A 24,499-nucleotide genomic window follows, 5' to 3' on the forward strand; every position below is an offset into this window, starting at 1 on the left:
ATGTATGAAATGGTATTATATACTTTATGCGTTATAAATACAGACACATACATTTTTTCTAATCTGTTTCCAATAATGCATTTATTAATCTTTGTCAGGGTTATTGGTGAATGCAGTAAAGTCTGTCTTTAATGTCTTCAAAATGCACATTCATTCAACCAACACTTGAGCGGAATCTGTTTTAAGTGCTGAGATACAGCAGGAAACAAAGTAGATATGGTCCCTGTCATCATGGAGCTTGTATTCTTGGCAAGTAACCAGTTCCATGAGCACAATAATTTCAGATGGAGAAAAGTACTGTGAAAAAAATCTAACGGGGTAAAGAGAAGAGCGATGGAGCAGCTGGAGGGTGGGGTACGACTTTGGATAGTGTGTCAGGAAAAGCCACACTTGGGAGGTTCACCTTATAATCACGCTTTGCCGTGTGTCTTCTTTGGACAATAAGTAGCAATGCTGTCAATAATTACCAAACACAATAAACCAAAAAGGTATTGAAATGGATAATGAGAGAAGTCTCTTTTCTAGCCCCAACTTGCCAGGGCCTTCTCAAACTCCTGAGCACATGAGAGACGGCCCCTCTCACGCTGGCCAGGGCCCACAAGGTACTTCTGGACTCCTGCCTCTGAAAGGCCTGTCTCTAACCTAGAAGTCTTGAGAATGCTGTGGCTGCAGACCGGCTCCAATAGGACATGCCCAACTGACCTGCCATTGGTGTGAACTTCGGCTGGATGTGTGTCCCCGTCCATTCCTCCCTGGCCTGTGTTCTAATCGCATCCAAGCCCTCCATGCTCAGTAGTCCAGGTCCAAGCCTCATCTAGGAACCTCCCTGCAGGCTGATCTCTAGGACGAGGGGAAGCCCGGAGGAGGAGTCACGCAGACCTGAGCTCAAGGCCTGGCTCTGCCCTTGTGAGCTCTGCCACCCGGAGCAGTTAATTGCCTCTCTGTGCTTGACATTGCTCATTAGCAAAATGCCTTTTACAGTCCCTATCCCACAGGGGTTTTAGAGGCTTACTAAATGACACTATGCATGTAAAGATTTTGTTTGCTGCCAGTACCTACTAAATGTTCAATAAACATTAGCGGTGCCCCTTGCAAATTTCCCACTCCCACCCCAGTACTTCAGCAATTACTGCTCTCACTGCCCTCATTTTGTCACACTGTAATTAACCTTGACTTTGGGTCTGTGATTCCTTTTCACCAAACTTGCCTCTCCTGCCATTTTAAAACATGATCCCAAATTCCCGCTAGAATGTGTCTCCAAATAGCCGCTGATGAATGACAGCCCCTTCGGTATAAATCGCATTGCCGCGCATGTGAATCCATGAATGTGGAACTCAAAATAGCTGGATTTCATAAGCAAACTTCTTTTGAGACCTCAACCAATGAGGGCTAATACTCAGAGCCAAGCCTCCTCGGGGCTCACTGAGGGACCCACTCTGCCCTGTGCATCACCAGACGGAATAAATCAAGTTCACTCTAGTTTTAGCGTAAACTGTATTTTGTCTTTTTTTTTTTAATCCTTCTGAAAACTGGTCTTTTAATCATGATAATGTATCTGATTGATTCCATCTGCGACTCTTCCACATACAGGAGAGGTTGGCAGCAGGAGCTGAGTCTCCCCTTCTCACTCACATGACCTTCCTGGAAACAAACAGCACCATGAAGGAAAACGCTGAAAGAGGAACAAGTTCAGCCTCGGTCGATTAAGTTTCACCTCCACATGCCCCTTGCTCATTGGCCTTCGCACTAATAAAGCAAAATGCTGACTCCACTGTGTTCATGAAACAACAGATGGTGATTCAGCTTTTTGCGGGGCTGGTCCAAGCTGACACACAGATAAGTAGATTGACACAATAGAAAGAAATGAAGGGCAAGATTTTTCTCATTGTCAGCCAAGCAGTTTGACAGAATTTGAAGCTGGGAAAAGAAAGAACCCACTATGACATTTATGCGATATCTATTTAAATGATGTATGTCTTTGAAAACATTCATAATGTACATTTCTTTCACACAGCTATATTTTATCTGCTGGAGAGAAGTCCAAGTCTAGACGGAGCTTGGTGGTCTGAATGAGAACTGGGGTTTGAGTCCCGTTCTCCTCACGTATTAACTGTGGGGCAGTGGGGAAGTCGCCTCCCTCTCTGAGACTCTGTTTGCCACTATCGAAACGGGGAGTGTAGTGCCACATCCTAGAGGTGAGCACGTGAGGGTGAAAATCACTTAGCATATGACTGGCACATAGTTTGCCCTTGAAAATGGTGCCTGTTACTATACAACAGAAATTGAGTCTTCTCAGCTTTTCTGGTACCAGGTTCAGCCCAGGTGTAGCTCTCTGATGACAACTCTCCCTGTGCCAGCTTCACTGAGGTGTCTAAGGGGAAGCCTTGGGAGAGGTGTGTATTGAGAATACAATTTTTTTCACATTAATTTCAAAATCTTTTTCTGCTTCTGAAAGATCCATACAGATGCCCTTTTACTCAGCCAATGTCACCTCACATATTCAAGCTTTTATTCACTTTTTCACTTATTCAACAAATATTTATTGAGACCTACTATGTACAAGGTACTGTTAGGTATTATATGGAATACAAATGTGAATGCTCCATACGTGTATTTATTCAACTATGTATGTATTTATTTACCAAACATTTTCTGAACACAAGCTATGTACAAATAATTCTTTTAGGTGCTACAGAGAATACACAATTATTCAAAAGAAATGTATCCCTGCCCTCTGGCACCTTAAAATCTATGATATGCTTTCCCTAATTCAGGAAATATGTATGGTGCTCCTACTATGTGCCAAATTGTGAAGAGCTTTGAGTGTCAGCATAAGAAGGTTTAAATGAATCTCGCAGGCAATGGAAAGCATTGGAAGATTTGTGAGCAAGGAAATTTCGTAGTCAAGGTCATGCCTCTGAAGATGCATAGGAAGGTGGTGGTCCTAGAAAGGATACGGGGGGGGGGGAGGCTGCAAATGGGAAAGATAAAGGGGTTACTGCCATATTCTACACGGGGAAAAATTATTTAATAGAGCTGGTGTTTGGGGTTTAGATACCTGGAATCATGTTCTGTGGCAGGAAACATTTTTCCTTCTCTTCAGGTGAGGCTGTAAACTCACTCGATATGGCTGGATCCTTGGAAGGAGTTTCTTTACCTGGAGGAGGTCAAATGAAAACTCATTTGTGGAAGTGTGAGCAAGTTATAAGTAAGAACTGCGAGTTTTGGTCAAGTGATCATTTTTCTCCAGGGCTGGTGGCATGGACGAATTCTAATTGTTATCACCATTGCCTTATAATTATTTAGTACTCAACTGTTATCAAAAAAAAACTGCCGTACATGTTATCTCAATCCTGCAGCAGTCGGCGTGTCTCCATTTGATTAATAAAAACAGATTCCTACGCAGAGATCAGACTGAGACCCATGGCTTAGTACACTGAAGGTGCTCAATACATGTTGAGCCTACAAGGGCATTATAGATCTGACTACAGCAAGGTTTAAGGTCAATGGGTGGATGTCGGAAGTGCTGCACCAGAGCAAAGGAGAGTGGCATCATTAGAGAGATGGCTGGGGCACAGCTGTAGTGACCCTGAACGGTATGATTGTCCCCAGACTCTCTTTCTGTCTGCTCACTAAATAGAGTCCTGTATGGGATTTCTCTCATCCCTGGCTTTCCAAAATATTCCTGTCTTTGTACCTGTAGAACTGGAGTGAAAAGGAGAAAAAAAGATTAGGGAGGAGGTGATTTTGATGGCAAAGAGTTTAAAAGAGGAGAGTGTTACTATAAAACATGGGACAATAGATATAAAAGAAGGGAATTTCACAAGTATTACTATGGATTGTAGGTCTGTTTCATGGTATCCCCAAAATACAACAAGAGAATGCAAGTCCTTAATACATTATGTTTGCTTACTCTGTTCTTTTGACTATGAAACTGCTCAAGGACTATACTGTGGGGTCAGAATATTATATTGCCTGGTCCTGAAAAGAGGGGTTAGCAATCTTGGCTCAACCACTCATTTAATCCTCCCATTTTCTTCACTTGTACAATGGTGGTGGGTCAAAGTCAAGCAGGCCTACCAGGTTTGCATTCTGGACCTGTGCTTCTGTAGATGCAGCCCGAGCTGCATGTGATAAGTGACAGAGCAATCATGTTCCGTGCAGTCACTGCCAGTTAATGCAGAACCCAAATCCTCATCTTGCTGCATGGTGGCTACGCCTCCCCTGCGCCTATGCAGCTCGATTTTGAGATCCAAGCGGAAGACCTCCCATTTCGTCATAGCAAAAACAGTTACTACTTGTTGGTGATGAACAGGGAGAATGAAGTGGTTTTGGCTTGACTAGGCAAAAGGAGGGGCCCATCAGCTCACAGCTCTTCATCCAGTAAATCTCGTTAGGGTTCAGTGCTGAAAGCTAAGCAGCTTAGCTGGAAAGCTGGCAGTAATGAGCTCTAGTTGAACAGGATCTTTTTGTAGTTCTGCCCCCAGGAACTAAAAGTAACTGTAGCAAAAAGACACTGGCTTGGGAATCATGAGATACGAGTTTGAGAACAAACAGATTCTCCCATACATTAGTTAAGCGACCTTGGACAAGACATTTCATGTGTCCATTTTCTCAGATTTCACTTTTCCCACCCATAAAGGAGGGATTGCTCTCAATGAGTGCTTCTTAATCCCAGCTGCCTATTTGAATCATCCAGGTAGCTTTTTGAAAATACCAGTGCCTAGATCTCATCTCCAGAAACGCTGATTTATGAGGTTTGTAATACAGCCCAGCCACAGGGATTTTTTTTAAGTTCCCCAAATGCTTCTAATTTTAGTCAGTGTTAAGAATCACATGTCTACATTGGTGGTTCTCAAACGTTAATGTGCAGGGACATTACCTGGAAATATTGATAAAAACGCAGATTCTGCCTCAGTAGCTGACGTCCTACATTTCTAATGTGGTCCCAGGTGATATCCCTGCTGGTCCCAGGATCACACCTGGAGTGGCAGCCTGCTCCTCTACTCTAACACAGAATTTGGAAACTGGTAGACCAGAAGCCACAGGCCATAGAAAACTCACAAACATTTTTTTTCTTTTTGTTTTTTTGCCTACACAGTGAAGTTTTAAAGTTTGAATTGCTTGATATTATTTAGAAATCGGGATATTTTGCATAACCTGGATGCTTGGCTGTGCTTTGAGAACTGGAAGATCTGGGGCCTTCATTCTCACGTGGCAACTAACAGTCAGTGGAGGCTGAATGGTTGCTGCTCCTCTAGAGGGCATTTGTTCTCTAGCCATCACGATCCCCACACTGACTGGCCACCAATTTACATTCAGCCTCGGCAATGTTTGAGAGTGTGTCCCTGATGTAGGACTGCATAAGAAGAAACAACAACCTGAGGATGATGAGGGCCCATGAAGTGAGTCCACCTTGAAGAAGGAAGTCCAGGATGATGAATGACCCTGATTGGGGGGAGAGGTTGGGTGCACAGCTCTGAAAGGATGGGTGAGGTTTACAGCAGAAAATCGCTGTAGCATTTTTTGCTACAAAGAGTTTCACAGAACATGATTTGTGGACTGTCTGCATCAGAATTACTTACTTGTAGGTACTTGTTTTGTAAAACATACCGATACAAAAAAACTTAGAGAAAAATATAGAATAACATCTGCATGACTTGGAGTAGCCAGTGATTTCTTAAAACAGAATGGAAAAAACACTACCCACAACAGAAAAAAATGGATAAGTTGGAATACATTAAAATTAGAAACTCCTGTCAATCAAAAGATGCAATTAAGAGAATGAAAAGTGACAGAGTAGAAGAAAATGTAAAAAGGATGTATATTTATCAAAGAGCTAGAATCCAGACTATATGAAAAAAATACTAAAAATCTTTAAGAAATAGCTAGGCAACATTCTACCAAAATGCACAAAAGGCTTGAATAGGCATTTTATCAAAGATAATATTCAAATGACCAATAAATTTATGAAAATTTTCTCACGCTCATCAGGGAAATGAAAATTAAAATCACAATGGAACACCATTACATAGACTGGCTAAAATGAAAAAGACACAGAAAGCCAAGTGTTTGTAAGGATACACAGCAAATAGAACTCCTATAATAGATATGGCAAGTGTGAGGATAAGTTTTGAAGTTTTTCACTTCGTAAAACTGTTTGACCATATAAATTCAGGCTGAACAAATGCATGCATACATACATATGCATGAGATTCAGCAATTACCCTCCTAGGTATGTACCCAAAATAATACATACATATATTCACCAAAATACATCTACTAAATCATTCAGAGCAGCAGTATTCACAGCAGCCAAAACCTGGCAACAATGCAAATGTCCATCTACACTAGAATGGATAAGTAAATGATAGTATGTACAATTAAATATAACACAGCAATGAGAATAGATGAATTACTTCCACAGGAATCATCATAGATGGACATTTTCATCTTGTGAAAATTGTGTACCAAGCTGTACCCATATAATTCAGTGCATAATTCTGTATGAATGGTAAATTTTGATAAAAATTTGCCCTTCTCTACCTATTCTACCTCAGAATACTTAGGAGTAGAATCTAGAGATGTACATTTTTAATTCGCGCCTTGGGGATTTCCTATGTCCTTTACAGTGTGAGAGTCTCAGGCATAGAGACAGCCAATTCACCAGATGTCCTGGGACCCATGAGCCAGAAACCAGCTCCTTGAGAAACAATACGGAATCTGGAACATGAGCATGAGCTCTGTAATAGGAAGAGTAGTTAATAGTTGCACAGGGATTTACATTTTACAAAGCATTTTTACACATGGAATTATATTTCGACATGGAATTTGAACATTTGAGCTGGGCCTTGAAAAAGAACCAGAGATGATTCAAAGCAACAAAAAACTATCATACAGAATGAAGTACTATAGGAAAAATACATGATGTTTTGGAAGTAATCCAAAAGGTCCATGGTGGCTATTGCTTAGCCATTTTTAATTATCTTTCCTATATTTTTGTCTACTTTCCATATATTCTGTAATGGTCATGCCTTTGCTTTCTAACCCTAGAGGCAAGTAGAGAAGTGGCTAGGAACAAAGACTTTGCAATCTGACGGTCCTGGACTCCACCCCTTGTTAGGCATGTGACCCATGTGAACCCAGTCTATGTGGATCAGATGGGGCTAACTCCAACCCTAGCTCCAAGAGTGGGCACATGACTGAGACACGCCAATCAAGTTATGCTGTGCCATAGCCATGCAAACGATGTTAAGCCAATGAAAACTGGTCCTAGGACCCTCATCAGTACTTTTCAGGAAGAAAAGAAGTCTTTCCACTGCACATGCCACTGTGAATATGACAGCCCGGAGCTGTGGGGCCCACCACAGGGAGAAAGCCTACGGGAGGTTGAGGCCAACCCAGTACAAACAGAGCTTAGGAAAGATAACTTCATGATAACATCATTTGAATATCTTAATCTAGCCAACCTGAAGCAAACAATCCCTGGACTTTTCATTTATGAGTCAATAAATTACTTTCTGGAAGCTAGTTTCAGTAGTAGTAGTAGTAGTAGTAGTAGTAGTAGTAGTAGTAGTAGTAGTAAAAAGTTACTAACACTCAATTCAAAAAAACACTGAAATTTATTTAAAAACTGCCAAACTACTTTTCAACGTGGCTGTACCATTTTTCATTCTCATTAGTAATGTGTGAGATTTCCAGTTGCTCCACATCCTCACCAACACTTGATAGTATCAATCTTCTCATTTTAATCTTTCTATATCTCATTGCTTCAATTTGTTGTATCTCATTGCTTCAATTTGCATTTCCTTAATAACTGATGATGCTGAGCACTTTTTTCATGTGCTTATTTGTCATTCATATATTTTCGAAATAAAAGTGTCTGTACAAACATTTTGCCCCATTTTAATTGTTATATTTTCATTACTGAGTTACAAAAGGTGTTGTTTGTGTGGTTTTTTTTTAATGTTCTGTATAAAAACATCAGATATATGGTTCACAAATATTATCCCCAGTCTGTGGCTCCCTTTTTCTTTTCTTGTTAAGTTTAGATGGTGGGGAGAAAGCAGGATTACCAGTAAGGAGATCAGTAGGATAGGAGTGAATGAGTTTTGCATGCACGTGGGATGGCAAAGGCCAGCCTGTATGTTCCAAAGAGGTGGGTGACCATGGGGCTAAACTTGATAAATATGGTAAAGCCAGGACAGGGAGAGTATCATAAGGAAGGCAGAGAAATTAGAATGGATACAGCAAGCAAAAGGGAGTCATGAAACATTCTTGAGCTTGGGAGTAGCATAACAAAAGTGGAAATTCTACCTGGAGTGGCACAAGAAAAACAGAGAAAGGCAAGAAAGCCAATGGAAAAACTTACGGCAATCCATGTGGACTGTGATCTTGGCAAATGAGAGGTCAGGGAATGGAGTGAATGATATATTTTAACATAAGAAAAGAGAAGGCATCTTGACATATTGAATATGAGAGGTAAAAATAAGAGGTAATAATCAAAGAAAATGAATGTTAGAAGAAATTTAAGAGATCATTTCTTTCCCTCCGAATTTTACTGTTGAGAAACTAAGGCCCAGAGAAGAGTAATGATTTTTACCAAAGTCAAAAAGAGAGTTACAAAGAGACTCAGGGGCCATACAGATCACTGGATGCAGACTTTGCTGTTTCCACTACATTAACCTGACCTCAGAAATCTGAGGTCTAGAATCTTAATCCAGGAAACACCTAATTCACAGAAACTTGGTGGAAATGAGAATTCACTCCCATTTATCCTCTCTCAGTTTCGTTTTGTTCCTACCCACCCACCTACCCCAACTTTAAGAAAACTAAACAGTAAACACTTCCCTGCATGCTTTTTTTCTCCATCCACATATTTTTTTCCTTCTTTGACCTGACAAGCATACCACCAACAGTTTTTATGATGTAAACCCACGCTGTTCTTACTGAGACAAATATCAAATAAAAATTATAGCTACACCTATCTACATGGATATATCTTAGATACTAATGTTGGGGGGGAGAAGCAAGTTGCATAATGATATGATTTTGTTTAATTTTTAAAATATACAAGATAAATTTTTTGCAATGAACATGTAATAAAAGCACAAAACCACTGAATTCATGAAAGTGATTAACTTTGGGAAGGGAAAAAAGGAAACGAAATTGGGAAGAACTACCAGGGGACCCTAATTGTATCTGTAATGCTTTATTTTTTCAAAAAGTAGGAGAAAAATAAAGAAGTTCTGAAGCTAATATAGTATAAAATAGAAATTTACTAATGCTAGATGGTGGGTTTCTTGTTCTAATATTATCTATTATCAGTGTGTTCAAAATGCCTCACAAGTTTTCTAAAATTCAAATATGAAGCATCATTTACTATTGTCAGCACTCACCTTCATTCTCCTATTATTATACTAATGATTCACATTTACCTAAAAGGTTGAAAGGGAAGTCACAAATACTAACAATTGATGTAGGTAGGCAATTTGACAAGTATCTCTCCCACATCCTCTGTTTAAGGGTATAAGTCTGTCAAATTTCTTCAAGAATGTGTTGAAGATAAAGGGAAAGTGCTAGAAGCTTTTAAGCTGACCAACTTTGACATGACTTACTCTATAATCGTAAGTGAGCAACTACACTTTATTAAACAATGGCAAGAACATTTAAGGGTCCAGGAAGTCAGAGATGAGAGCAACTGACCAGAAATTCACCATCTCACCTCGTGCAATTGGGAGATTTTCTTTTTTTTCTATGAACAAGCATGTTCATTGAAGAAATTTTATGGGAATACAAAGATGGACTTAACCTGAATGTCCACCAATATAGGACTAATTGAGTACATTAGAACTATACAAGGAGATATTAGGCAGCTATTAAACCACATTGGCTCTATAATTATTAATTTGGAGGGATATTATGAAACAAGCAAATTACAGAGCCTTGTGTATAGTCTGTGTGGCAGAGATTGCTAAATGTCCCCCAAGATCCATTCTCCCACTTTTCCCTTCCTTTTTTTACCCAAGTACCTCCAAATTTTAACCAGGCACATGACTGGCTAGCTAAAGTCTATTTCTAAGCTTCCTTTGCAGTGAGTTGTGTGCATGGTTCCAAAATCTGACCAAGGGGAAATGAACAGTTGTGATCTGCTCTTTTTTTTTACTGGATTCCTTTCAAATTTTTATTTATTTTATTTTATTTTTTATTATTAGATTCAGGTGTACAAAACAACGTACTAGTTAGACATTTATGTCCCTCACACAGTGATAATCCCCCCTCCCCCAATCTACTACCCCTCTGACATCACATACAGCTGTTACAGTTCCACTGACTCTATTCCTCATGCTGAAGCTGAAGCTGAATAATAATTAATGCTATATATATATATTCAGAGGATATGGAGTACAGCAATTGGGAGAGTCACGTGAGCAAATAAGAACTAGCAAAGGGAGCAAACGCTGCTGGCCGCCTGCATGTGTAAGAATGCAGCATGCCTGGGGTCGTCAGAACCAACATTAGTCATTGCGTCACACAGCAGCAAACCAGCTGGGCAGCGAGCGGTCCAGGGCTCAGTATCATCAAGAACCTTCTCCTTTCCTGCCTCCCTTACCCGAGGAGTGTTGATGCTCGCTGTTTACTCCTACTTAAACAGACAGCAGCAGCCAAAGAAACATGAGCACAGACTCCTATTCCAATGGAGTCAGGAATTAGGAAAAAGGAATGTGAGAATGGTCCCTGTTTGCTAACAGTAAAACAGCCCACATTTACTGAGGGGTTATCGGAAGCCAGACCCTGTGCTAAACCCATGAGACGAATTATCTGAATTAATCCTCACAAAAGCTCCAGGTAATAGATACTACCATTAAATCCAGTTTATATACAGGAAAACTGAGTTTTGAGAAATAGAGTGAAGAAATAAAATGAAGTCACTAGAGTCAAGCTGCTAAATTACTATCAGGTTGGGGCAAAAGTAATTGTAGTTTTTGCAATTGTTTTTAACCTTTTAAATCACAACAACTTTTGCACCAACCTAATAAAATCAAGTCAGTGGAGGGATGAGGAAACAATTCTGTTGTTCTAATGAACCTGAGAACTTACACCTTTGAACTTCCCAGTCTTGTGTCATTACCTGAATATCCACTGACCCTCTGGGTAATATCCTGATTATCCCTTGAAGTGCTAAGGACAGAATCTTCCTGCATCTGAGTCACCTGACTTCCATGATCTAACCACTGGAGGATCACCGGAGCCTAAGGACGCAGGACAGCTTCTTCTCAAGAATGTCCTCGTTACTATAAGAACACTTGGCTTTTCTTCCTTCTTTGGAACCCTCTGGCTATTGCCTAGTTGTGTTTACAGTTTGCAAACCCGAAGGCCCTTAAATAAATCTTTACCATGTATTTCTAGCCAAAGCCTCCTGTTGCATTTAGGCTCAGTTGACAGAGTCAAAGAATATCAGAGACGGGCTCAAAGTCACACAACTAGAAAATGACCCCAGGATGTATCTTGGACTTTGTTCCATTTCTCTAGGGGCTCTTAGAAGGGGATGTTTATATCACCTAAACTCAGACCTACACCACCTACATCAACAGCCCTAGGGAAAGACCCTGACAAGTATGCAGAACAAAATGGAAGGATCTCATGAAAATCCTCAATAGAAACAAACAGCAAGCTAACTCTTGGTGAAAAAGTGAATCTCAGATGCCAACCAATTATTAATAGCAAAGTCAGGTGAAACAATAAAATAATTGAGTGACAGGGTTGAAGAACTTTAACAATGCCTTCTTCAATGTTTGTTTGTTTGTTTGTGTGTTTGTTTGTTTTTAGCTATGGAATTCTTTTATATGAAATCTGAAGGACACATGTCAAACAGAAGCAGAGCTGCTCCATTTGAAGCTGGGGGTCAGGGAGCAGGAGCAGAGGTCCCAAGACACCTCCAAAGGCCAAGTTAACAACCCCCTCAATTTTATAGATGAGCAAACAGAGGCCTAGAGAGAGAGTGTGTGTAATATGCTAGAGCCATAGAAATGTACTTAATATGGCTAATACTTATTGTGCTTAATTAACTGTGTGCCAGGATGTTTCAAGTGTTTCACATGCATCTTAATCCCTACCACAACCCTATGATGAACACACAATTATATCACAAAATCCACAGAGGAGGAAACTGAAACTTAGAAAGGTTAAATACAAACATATGGTGATGGAAGGAGAACTGACTCTGGGTGGTGAACACACAATGGGATTTATAGATGATGTAATACAGAATTGTACACCTGAAATCCATGTAATTTCACTAACAATTGTCACCCCAATAAATTTAAAACAAAAAAAAAAGGTTGATGAAGAAACTTGGTACCCCTCCTGATAAATATCCTGACTTTTCAAGAAAATATGAAAATAAAACAATTTCTGCAAAAAAAAAAAAAAAGAAAAGAAAAGAAAGGTTAAATAAATTGTTCAAGGCAAGTCAAAGAACCAAGATCAAACCCAGACACACTGGCCTCAAAGGCCAGGTGGTTAACCTGGTGATGCCTGCTTCACGGTATTGTTTGGGGGGTTTGTTTACTTATAATTTTAGGTCCAGGGTAGCCTCAGTCTGGGAGCCTCTCCCTGTTGGACGTTCCAAAGTACCCAGGCTGGGACTTCAAGGGGAGGAAGCAGAACATGGCTGCTTCCAGTTCGCTTTGAAGACCTCTAGTGCTTCCACATTGCTGAGCCCAGATAACAAGACTCCCAGGGGGAGGTCATCTGTCAGATTGCCGAAAGCCTTGTCTAGGGGTTCTCCTGGGCTCCCCTCCAAGGAACTATGGCGACAGGAAGACATGGAATGCTAACACAGGTTGGGAGTGGTTCCTTGGTGTAATGCTCTTCTATCTCTCCACTAGTCCTCCCCCAATCCACTCTCTCCCCCAAACCCCCAAAGCTGCCAATCACTCTGAAAAATACCATTTGCGTGACCACGGGGCCCCACCTTGGTCTTGCTCTGAAAAGAAGCAAGGAGCTTGCATTAGGGTGGCCAACCATCTTGATTTGCCTGGGATTGGCCCAATTTTAGCCCTGACTGCATCCTGGGAAAGTCGTCGGTCCCAGGCAAACCCAGATGGTTGGTCACCCGATGTCAAGTTTCTACGACTTGACAATTTCTTAGAGCAACAACCCTCTGTGGCCTCAAGTTGATGTACCAAAAAAATACATCACATTGTTAACAGGTAGGAGGCAGGAAACTGCCTGTTTTTCTCCAATAACAGCAACCCTGACAAAAATAGGGTTTAGGGACTGAGGCCAAGTTTATGACCACCTATGGGCCCCAGAGGAACTCACAGCCTGAGCTTTCTTCCTGACCTAGGGAATCCTGGGAAAAAAGGAAGGAAGTGCTTAGTTACACCCTGAGAGTGGCAGCCAAGAGCAGCACTGCTTCTTGCAAAGCTAGCTCTAAGCTGCTCTCTGCAGGAAAGTAGATGCTGCCCAGGCTTTACTCCCTTTTCACAAAGCCAGAATGACAAATACTAACCTAGGAAGAGAAGAGGGAGCCAGAAAGCACAACCATCTCCCCGTCTTTGGGAGAGCCCTTTCCCCAAACCAGCAGACCCCTGAACCCTTACTGGACCTACCGAATTGGGCAAGACATAGGCCAGGGCCCCCCCAGGAAACTCACCTGGGCCCAAGGACAGTCTCAGCTCCCCGGGAATGCAGAAGCAGCCACCCATGTGTGCACCATCCTCCCCAGGCCGAGAGCCCTGGGAACACCAGCCAGAAGAGCCCTGGGAGGGGACTGCCTCCCCACGGTGTACCTCCTCCCGCCTCCTCCCTGGCACACAGGGACCAAGGCCCCGCTGCAATGCACAAAGCAGCCTTTGAAATCCCGGCGGCAGAGCGAGGCCCAGGGAGGATGGGAGGGGCTGCCCAGCCCTCAGGCCCCATAGCCTTTGCACAGCCAGGCCTCTGACTGGGAGCAGAGCTCCTCCCTGCCTCTCTGCAGATTGCTTCATGCCTATCAGGCTGTGGCACATTCCTGGCATTCTAGGATTGAGAGACACAGTTTGGTTCCTGTGGGGGCAGCCAGAGCGGGGGAGGAGGGCAGAGAGCATCCCAGGAATCAGACTTCTGTTCTTGCTCCCTCCCTGACTGACTTGGCCCCACTGACTCCGAGTGCAGCAGCGGAGAAAGCGATCCCCACCCAGCCTCTCTCTCTGCAAACACCTCCTTTGGCTATCTGCATGAAGCCTGGAAGCTGAAGCTGGAGCTGTGAGCCCGGCATCTGACCTCAACCCCACTAGCATCAATGAGCCAACTCCTTGCTGGGGAAGGTGCAAAGCCCCAGCACTGGCTCCCACGGTTTGGGTCAGAAGGATTCCGGGAAATCGCCTAATGTAGCCCAGCATCTTACAGGTGAGAAGGTGGAGGACCAGGTATGTTAAGGCTATAAGTATGCACAGAAAACTCGTCACACAGGCCAACCCCCTTTCCATTTTGAATGGTCAGCAGAGCAGGGGGACACAGTTGACACCAAGTGGCTGAATTTCAGAAAACTTCCCATGACATCTCGCAAAGGAAATGGAGAAAATATGGCTGAATGCCAACAAAATTTGACAGAGGCATGAGTTGTCTAACAACCAAGCTCAAGGGCTAATTACTTAATGTTTCTTTAATGCCAAGAGCAAAGGTCTATGGTGAGTGGTCCAAAGAGTGAGGAGGTGTGGGCCGAGAGAAGGCAGGGTCCTGATAGCTACTTGGAGACTGAACTCGAGGTCACTCTCACAAGCATTTTAAGGAGGGCAGTGGCCTGCTGAAGTTTAAATGCTGGGAGGAGCACTGGGGTGACAGTGCGAAGGATGGCTCAGGGGTCAGTCTCACTGGACTGGTCAGGAGTGTCCACTACACACCTCATCAGCTCAGCCCCAGGTGACAGCGTCCTGACCATGTCTCTGAAGTCTTCAGTTTCAAACCTGACTCATCTAGATTCCCAGTTACTGAATGTTTACTATAGGCCAGGCACTCTTTACCCATGACTTCATTTAAATCCCAGAATGTAGGCATTATCCTCTCTATTCTGTAAGTGAGGAAACTAATGAAGAAGGTTGTATAACGGTCTAAGGCCCTACCATCTACGAATGTCAGATTCAGGACTTGTGCCAGGTCTAGTTGATGCCACAGCCCAGGAGCTTCACTTTTCTGATTACGGGCTCTTTCCGTGAGCACACTGAGAAAGGATCGGGCTGGAGCAGGGGCTGGGGACGCCAGGGGCACAGGTTCTCTCTGATCGCAGTGCCACCAAGGAGGATGTTTAAAGTATGCACTTCCCATAACGTGTCCCCTGCCTTTTCCTTCACCAAAGCACAGTGTTTTAAGTATGAATTAAGATGTTTTCTTGGGCCCAAGATAAAAGGGGAAGGGTATCTTTAGAAAGCAGCCACCCAAAACTTTGGGAGGTACGTGAGAATCAGACAGTGTAGAGAAACCACGGTGTACCTTGCGACAACACGACAACAAACGCTCAGATTTACCATTCGTCCCTGACTTGCCTGCACACGGCTCTTTTACAGGTGCAGCAACAGAAATCAGACATTGTAAATGATCAAGACCAATCAATGGAAGGTCATCTGTCATAGATGACACACTGAGGCAGTTGGTTGAGACACATATTTTGGCAAATCTGAAATGAATGGTCCATCTTGGATAAAATCATCTCTTCTGAGATGCAAGAAACCTGTGCTGTTCTGCTTCCGGGTAGCTCAGATGATTTAGCCAGAACAGAGAGCTTTCTGGACAAGAGACAAGCAGCAGGTGCAAAAGCCCTGAGGCTCGAACATGCATGGCATGTTAAAGGAAAAGCATGTGTGCTTGGAGTCCAGTGAGGCGGTGCAGGGTCTAACAATGAGATCAGAAAAAGCAGCAGGAGGTCAGATTGTGTACAACCTTGAAAGCCACGTAAGGACGTTATCTATTACTCTCAGGGAGGTGGGTGCCAATGGAGGATGCTAAAGAGAGGAGTCACATGATTGACTTATGGTTTTAAAGGGTCAGCTGGTCAGGTAAGCAGCCATTGTAACATCCTGGAGAGAGGAGATAATGGCTTGAACCAGACTGGGAGCAGTGGAGGTGGTAAGAAAGGCTTAGGTATTAGATATATATATTTCAATGAAGAGTGTATTAGTCAAGGTTCTCCAGAGAACCGATAGGCTATATATGTGGTACAAGGAAGGCACTGTCCAGTCTAAGGAGAAGCCCTGCTAGGCTTCAGGCAATGAGGAACACGGTGTAATGTCCCCTGGAGTGCTGACTAGACATTTGAAGTTGTCATGGAAACCAGACATCTAGATTTCCAGCTGAAGTTTCCTGAGTTTTAACTATTTACAAACTAATTCAGGAAATCTTCCCAAGCACTTTGTGGGCCAATGCTCCAGGGCAGAAAAACATGCCTGCTGACCAAATCCAGCCCCAAAGCGGCTGGATTGCCCCTTCAGATGTACAATTAAATTGTTTTTTTTGGAAAAATTATAATCTAATTGGGATATAAGATATGTTTGGATACAATAATTTAAGGGAAAAACTGAAAGACTATGTTATGGGTAAAATTGTGGCCCCCAAAAATGATATATTGAAGACAACCCCCAGTATCTCAGAATGTGACTTTATTTGGAAATACGATTGTTGTAGATATAATTATTTAAGTTAAGATGAATTCATACTGGAGTAGGGTTGGCCCCTAAACAACAGACCTTGTGTTCTTATTAAAACAAACACACAAACAAACAAAAACCACCCTGTGAAGAAATAGAGACATGGAGAACCCATGTGACAATGAAGGGAAAGAGTAGAGAGAGGCCCCTGCAAGTTAAGGACTGGCAAGAACTGCCAGCAAACCACCAGAAACTAGGAAGACACAGCGAAGGGTTCCCCTTACAGATGTCGTAGGGAGCGTCACCAGGAAGACACCTTGATTTTGGACTTCTAGTCTCCAAAATTTTGACACAATAAATTTCTGTTGTTTCAAGCCACACCATTTATAGTACTTTGTAAGGGCAGACCTAGGAAACAAATGCAGAACCCATGAAAGATAAGAACAACGTATCACTTATTCATCTTCTGTTGGAAACGTAAACTTGTGAATTATCAATATATAGAGCTAATATTGAGAACATGAGGAGAAAGTGAGCACATCCCAAAGGGAAAAGCAAAGAAAGCTTCATGGAGGAGGTGGCATGTGACGAAGGGCCTTGAAGCACTTTGGACAGGCAGAAATAGGCTGGGAAGAGCATACCAGATGGAGGAAAAGCCATTAGCAAAAGTGCTAGGATTACATTGGAAACAAGGTTAGGGCACAGTCATTCCATCTGAATGAGCTGTAGGAATAATGTTGAATGGAACCAGTAGCAGAAATGTAAGCCTCTTAATTTCTGGTTCATTCATCATTTGTCCATTTTTTCCCTCAAGCATTTATAATAAAATAACAATAAATGCTTACTGAGCTTTCATTATGTGCTCATTTGAAAAGTCTACATTTAATCTTCACCCACCTACTTAAAGGTACAGAAACTAAATGTGAGTGACTTGCCCCACTCACTCAGCTGACAGCGCACAGAAGAGCCCAGGTTCGAGCCCGGGCAGGGTGACTCCAGGGCCTTGGTCCCCACCACTTGGGTCAGTGCCTGACGCTCTCTCTGTCAGGAGGACCATTCAGCACCTGCGGCCCTATCGCCTGGCAGCCATGAGAAGGTGCAGAGGACCAGGCCTCGAGTGACGTGTTCTCCAGACTTTTCTCTGCAAGGGACAGGAAATGTGCCCTCGCCAAGGGCCGCTGAGGAACTGGCCCAGCAGCTCCAGGGGCGAAGGCAGGGCTGCTGACCTGCCCACCGACCAGGGCAGAAATCACCAAGCTGCTGGCTCTGACCTCACCCGGGAAGGCTCACTGCTCTCTCCAAAATGTCGGTCTCCCACCTCTTGGCTCCCACAGCAAACCTGGGGACGTGAGCAGGCAGCCGAAGCCTCAGCCGGGAAGGTGAGCAGTAAAAGTGTCCTTAAACAAGTGATGTGTCCACTCCTCACACATCGCTCTCCTCCCGACCCATTTAAAGGTAAAGACACAGGCTCAGAAAGATGAAGTCATCTGCGCTACACTTTTAGCCAATTTTCTGGCAAAGCCTCTATTAGAACTCAAACCTCAGGACGCTCAGTTCCACGTGCTTCTCAAATCATGCTTCCACTAATCGGTTCATGTTCTACAATGAAGTTCCCTAGTGAGAGCCTGGGATAGTGTGTGTGTGTGTGTGTGTGTGTGTGTGTGTGTGTGTGTGTGTGTGTTTGCCAAGTACAGGAGGCAAACCCAGGACTGACACTCCCCACCACTCCCAGGGAAAGGAATTTCTCTCAGCCCAGCTTATCTTTCAGAGAAATTGAGGTTTCCAGGCATCTGACCCAGTGAATGGGATGGGAAGGAGGAACCCTTCCATCCGCCCGAGAGTCCACCTCCACTCTTTCCTCTCACCTGGGAACAGGAGGCCTGGGCAAGCAGCAGGGCTGGAAATAGTGAGAAATGGAAACAACTTAAACGCCCATCAACATGGCAGTGGTCAAGTAATGATGGTGTATTTAGTCAGCAGTGAAAAAGAATGAAGCTGGTCTCCATATAGAGCAAGGAGAGAGCTCGAAGACATACTATGAAGCAAAAATTAAAGAAATTTGCATACAGTACGTACAGTATGTAGGCATCACATTTATGGACAAAAGTAAACTGTGCATGCCTTTGAATGTACAGGAAAAGGATCACATCTGCCTGACGATGGTGACCCATTTATTCACTCCACAAAATGGGAGCCCTCTCTGGGCTGCCAGCACTGGGCTGGGTGAGGGCTTCAGCAGAGAGCAGAGTAGACACAGGTAAGAGATGGGGGTAGGGACAGGGGTAAGGGGAAAAGGGACATGGCATCTTTTTATTTTATGTGCTTATGTGTTATGACAAGGTTTTCAGCTAGAATGTTTAATGATGGTGTCATAATAAATACAAAAATATGTGAACAAAGAGAAGAAAGTGGAAGAAGATAAAAAGGAGGACAAATGTACATGTAAACACAACGTGTCGGAGTCCGGTGGGAGGTTGCCACGGGCGCGTTTCAAGCTATTACTCTTGGCCTAACGGTTGTGCGGGATGAGCTCTTGTGCTATTACCAGCTGGAGAAGGTCAGACACAATGTCCCCAGTATCTGAGAAGGAAGAAGGTGTACTCCAGTAACAGAAGGTCCCACAGCTCCCACAGTGTTTGATGGCCCTCCCTCAGAGGGCACTGCCTAGAGCTGAAAAAGGCTGCTAGTCAGAATAGGGTGCTTTTCACCAGCAGGATCATCTTCTGAGCTAATGCCATGAATATAGCTGCACTGTCTTCTGTGAATGTGACCTTCTAGACATGGCCTTTATAGTCTCCTCCCCTGCTCAAGTGTCTCCATCTGACCAGCGACCTGTTTAGAGGGCCTTCACTCTTGCTGGGAATCCTGGGTAATACTGTGTTTCCGTGAAAATAAGACCCAGCCGGACCATCAGCTCTAATGTGTCTTTTGGAGCAAAAATTAATATAAGACCCAGAATATATTATATTATATTATATTATATTATATTATATTATATTATATTATATTAAAGACCCGGTCTTATTTTTATTACATTAAAATATAATAACATAATTAGGTATCAAAATTCAGATACCTAATTTTTATTATATTAAAATAATACCGGGTCTTATATTAATTTTTGCTCCAAAAGACGCATTAGAGCTGATGGTCCAGGTAGGTCTTATTTTGGGGGGGAAAAGGTAGCAGAGAAAGCCTCTTCTCTTCTCGAAAACACTGCATCTCTGCTCAGACAGTCTAACCAAGGGCAGATTGCACAGTTATTCACCTGGATTACACGAAAGGACACACCCTTCCCTACCCTAGCACCTCCCAGTCCTTGGGCTCGTCTTTTTCTCTGGGCGAAAGGATCAGAAGCTATTGGCTAAGAGGATAACAGAAATCTTACCACCACTCTGATATGTCTCTGCCCCTCAGTGGTCTATTGGGGCATAGATTTGTGGTCAGAAGATCAGAGTTCAAATCTTGGCTCTGCCATTCTCAAATTGTATACTTTTTCACCTATTTCCTCCTTAGTAAATAACAATAATAATTATCATTATCAAATGAAGATAACAAAAAAGTTCTACGTCACAAAATGGTTGTGAGGATTTTATAGGTGTTAGTTTTTCCCTTGTGTAAATCTTGCAAATGTGTGTGCATGTGTGTGCACATGCATGCACGTGCAATCACTGTTCCACTAGTCTTCTCCGTGCATCTGAAGCTTGCAGAATTCTGAGGAGGAAGGGGCATCCTAGGCGAACAGAATGTGCCTGTTGGCTGTGACAGAGACAAAATCTCAATTCCAACCAGAAAGCCTACAAGGAAATGCATCCAAGAAAAACAAGACCCTCCTGTCCTCAGAGATAATCAGCAACAATCCTTTAGGTCACCTCAGGCAAAGGCATCCCGCCTAGGCAGCCCTAACTACATTTCTGTCCTTACTCCTCGACTGGCCAACAGTTTCAAAGAGTTTTACAACCTGTTTACTCAAGAAAGAAAGATAAAATCGTGTGCTCAACTGTTTTCATCATTATGGTATTTGACTTTGTGATCTAACAAATCTGTTTAAAGCAAAAAGAAATGTTTTGTGTGTCTCTCTCTTTTCTTTCCCAGGTATTTTCATTGTTAAATGTCACTGGATGACCTTGAGCAAGTGAGCCATTTTCCCTTCAATGCTTCCCCCTCTTCCTTATGTAATGAAGCGTTGAGTCCCCACACCATTTGGGTCTTGCTCCTATGAAGACTTTGTCCAAGTTCCTCTGGAAGTGAGGTACCCAGATCTGCAGCCACCTGTCCGATACAGCTGTGCAATCTGTTCACAGCTCTGAGGCTCTGTCCCCTCCTTTGTTCCACTTACTGTATTTCTGCTAATGGATCCCAAGCTTACATCGGCCCGATGAGTCAGGCGATAGCTCACATTCTATTCACCGAGAGAGATTTATCAAAATTCAGATACCTAGATATTGCCCAGGCCCAGTGAGTCAGAATCTCTGGAGGCAGAATCCTTGCAGGTCTTCTTTTAGACCCTTTCTACATGATTCTAATGTGCATCCAGATTTCAGCAAGTAATGTCACAGTGGTTTCCTGAGCAAGGATGAGGGACAGGCCCAGGTGTAGATTTCAGGGGTCCATTCGCCCGGCTCTCATTTCTTAACCTTCTGATTCATACCGTTGATTAAAAGCCTTAACCACAAGGGAGAAGCACATGCAGGAACACTCCAGCTTTCTCAGTGAAAGGCATCTGAGAGGGTCCCTTTCATTCCTCAAGGTTCAGCATCCACAAATAACCAAGTAACAACTTATTATTTGACAGGCGTTCCTTGTTGATAAAATCCTTCATCCCACGACATCTTCACCCCATACCCATGACAGAGGCGTTGTACCCACCATTTTGTAAGTGATGAAGGGTTGGCTGAGAGAAATCCAGCGACTTCCCTAAGGTCTTATTGCCAGTAATTGGCAGAGATGGATTTTCTCAAACGTTCCAGCCTGTACCGGCACACACAGTAACTATCACCACTTAAGACATCCAGGAAAACATGAAATAGATACATAAACACAGTACCCCAAGGCCTCCCTCAGGCAATATCTGTCTAATAATAAAGATCAGAATTATTTCAACCTACACAGAACCATATTTGTGCAGGAGTCAAGCAACTGAGCAAAACAAGTTTATCATACAGGCACTTCATTTAAGACGTTTCAACAGGACATGAGCATGCAGGGAAAGTAGGAAAGAAAAACCATTTACATACAGTGGGCTATGGCTTCTCAAACTGTAATATGGACAGGAATTATCTGGTGTGGTAGGCAGAATATGGCCCCCCACGTATGTGCTAACCCCCAGAACCTGTGAATATGTTATTTTACATGCTAAAGGGCCTCTTGATATAATTCAGTTAAGGAATTTGAGAAAGGGAGATTGTCGGGATTATCTAGATATAATCACAAGGGTCCTTACAAGTGGGAGGGAAGAGGGTCTGAGTCAGAAGATGTGATAACAGAACTAGAAGCAGAGGTCAGAATCAGAGACAGAGATTTGAAAATGCTACTACAGTGTTGGCTTTAGATGGAAGAAGGCACCATGAGCCAAGCAATTTGGGAAGCCTCTAAAAGCCAGAAAAATCAAGGAATGAACGGATCCTCCGCTAGAATTTCCAAAAGGAACACAGCTCTGCCAATCGACACTTTGATCAGAGCCCAGTAAGAGCCACTGACTTCCAGAAGTATAAAATAATAAATGTGTGTTGTTTGAAGCCAGTAAATTTGTAATTGGTTACAGCAGCCATAGGAAACAAATACACCTGGGACCAGTAAAATGCAGATCCTAACCTGGGTGTAGGGTGAGGGGTAAGAGGCTCCCACAGGAGCCTGCTGGGGGTGCCTGCGTGCTTGTCCTTGAACTACGCTTTGAGCACTGAGGCCGCCAGCAACTCCCCCGGCAGCCATTCTTTCAATGTCTGGAGGCCTCCGGTTAGCATGGGATGGGATCAGTGACCCTGCAGACCTCTGAGTCCCTTAGTTCTGACTGTACCCCAGATTCTGTACAAGAAAATTGTGCAGATCTCTCATCAGTCTTACTTTCAATGTCACCTATGCTGAGAGGTGCCCCTTTTATTCCCTGTTTCTGCCCCCTGTTTATTTCGTTCACAGCCATCATAGTCTGGCTGTTTATCATCTCCCTCCTCATGTTTCTGCTGCCCCGTTCCCCCAAGGGGTGGCACAGTGCCTGATGTACAATAGGTACTCCTATGTGAATGAATGAACTAAAAAATTAAGGAATCCCTTAGTTCTTTCTCAAATAAATGCCTGCCAAACTATCTTACATCTTGTATTTGTACAAATGAATTTTTTAAAGCTATATAATCCAAGTTTACATTGATCCAAAAAGCTTTATCCTCTCAAACTGGGCTCTACGTTCCAAGCAGATGAAACCAATCTGAATATTGATCTTTCCCATTCATGTTTCAGATTTCTTCCCAAATTCAGAAAGCCTGCTATAGTGGGTCAGTTCCCAAGAAGCAGACTCTGAGATGAAGATTGGTAGGCAGGAAGCTTACGGAGACATGCTCACAGAATCCATTTGGGTGGGGATGAGGGAAACAGGACTGGGCAGAGGGAGGAATGGGATGTAATGCAAACCCAAGAGAGTCCTCAGCTGGTTCCTAAGGAGCTCAGCAGTTCGCATGGCCCTTCAGAGGTGTCCTGGCACAAGGACAACGGGTAACAACCTGTCACTGGACTGGTTACTTCCCTGTAATGACCAGCCATGAGGGCAGTCTGGCCCAGAAGGAAGCATGAGTTGGGAGTGGCACTCTTCAGGTCTAGACGAGCCCCAGAAAAGGACTCAGCTGAGAGCTGCCCACCTGAAAGCTTCCAGGAGGGGGAAGGAGTAGGCAAGTCATGATAGGTGGGAAACTAGGCAGACTCTACGACACTTACCACGTATGCCTTGTTTCTCAGTCATCGGGGAAAAGAAACTATTAAATCAAGCTAAGCCCAGGAGAGAGCTCTGTGTCACAGCAACATGAGCTAGAGCAAAATATGAGGGCAGACAATCAAGGTCGCAGACTCGTCCTAGAAAAAGTGCTCAATACCTCATTGCTGAATATCACTACAGTCACCTTCAAAGTCCTCCCCTTGGGAAGCTATACACTGATGCCAGTGCCTAGTCCACCCTTCAGAGCAATTTTGGAACTCTTTTTCTGGAATGGTCATCAGAGCTGTCGTCGTATTACCCTTGATGTCCTGAAGGTCATCAAAATGTCTTCCTTTTAGTATTTCCTTTATCTTCGGGTAAAGGGAGAAGTCACTGGGGGCCAGATCAGGTGAGTAGGGAGGGTGTTCCAATACAGTTGTTTGTTTACTGGCTAAAAACTCCCTTATAGACAGTGCCGTATGAGCTGGTGCATTGTCGTGATGCAAGAGCCATGAATTGTTGGTGAAAAGTTCAGGTCGTCTAACTTTTTCAAGCGGCCTTTTCAGCACTTCCAAACAGTAAACTTGGTTGACTGTTTGTCCTATTGGTACAAATTCATAATGAATAATCCCTCTAATATCAAAAAGGTCAGCAACATCGCTGCAACAAGTTCGCAAACTGAATTGTCAGACCTCTATACACATATTAATTTACTCACTGCTTCACTCTCGGCACCAGAATTGCCACACATTGTGAGAATGACAACCCGGACTTGGCCCATTTCACTTGACGGGTGGCTGGATCTTCAAGTTAGAAAGATGGGGGCTTTGGGGGAGAAGAGAACCCCAGTGAGGGCAGCCCCGGCAGCCTGGGACAGGTGAGGTGACAGCCACAGGCGAAGTTGGCCCAGAAACCTTTCCTCTTTCCCCTTGATAAAGGCAGAACAAGTGTGGCCCAAAGTTGTCACCATGTG

The 24,499-nt window shown here is 43.3% G+C and overlaps 1 protein-coding gene across 1 annotated transcript in view; it reads right to left on the reverse strand.

The window, feature by feature from the left end:
- Window positions 1-13,842, reverse strand: part of SH3TC2 (SH3 domain and tetratricopeptide repeats 2) — a 57,293-nt gene extending 43,451 nt beyond the window's left edge. The window contains exons 1-2 of the mRNA XM_081035412.1: window positions 13,661-13,842; window positions 3,059-3,157 (exon numbers count right to left, since the gene is read on the reverse strand). Of these exons, the coding sequence (XP_080891538.1) occupies window positions 3,059-3,157; window positions 13,661-13,712 (151 nt within the window). The 5' untranslated portion in view covers window positions 13,713-13,842. The remainder of the gene's footprint in view (window positions 1-3,058; window positions 3,158-13,660) is intronic.
- Between the last annotated feature and the right edge of the window lie 10,657 nt (window positions 13,843-24,499).

The sequence above is a fragment of the Rhinolophus hipposideros genome (assembly GCF_964194185.1).
Source record: "Rhinolophus hipposideros genome assembly, chromosome: 23".
Classification (NCBI taxonomy): Eukaryota; Metazoa; Chordata; class Mammalia; order Chiroptera; family Rhinolophidae; genus Rhinolophus; species Rhinolophus hipposideros.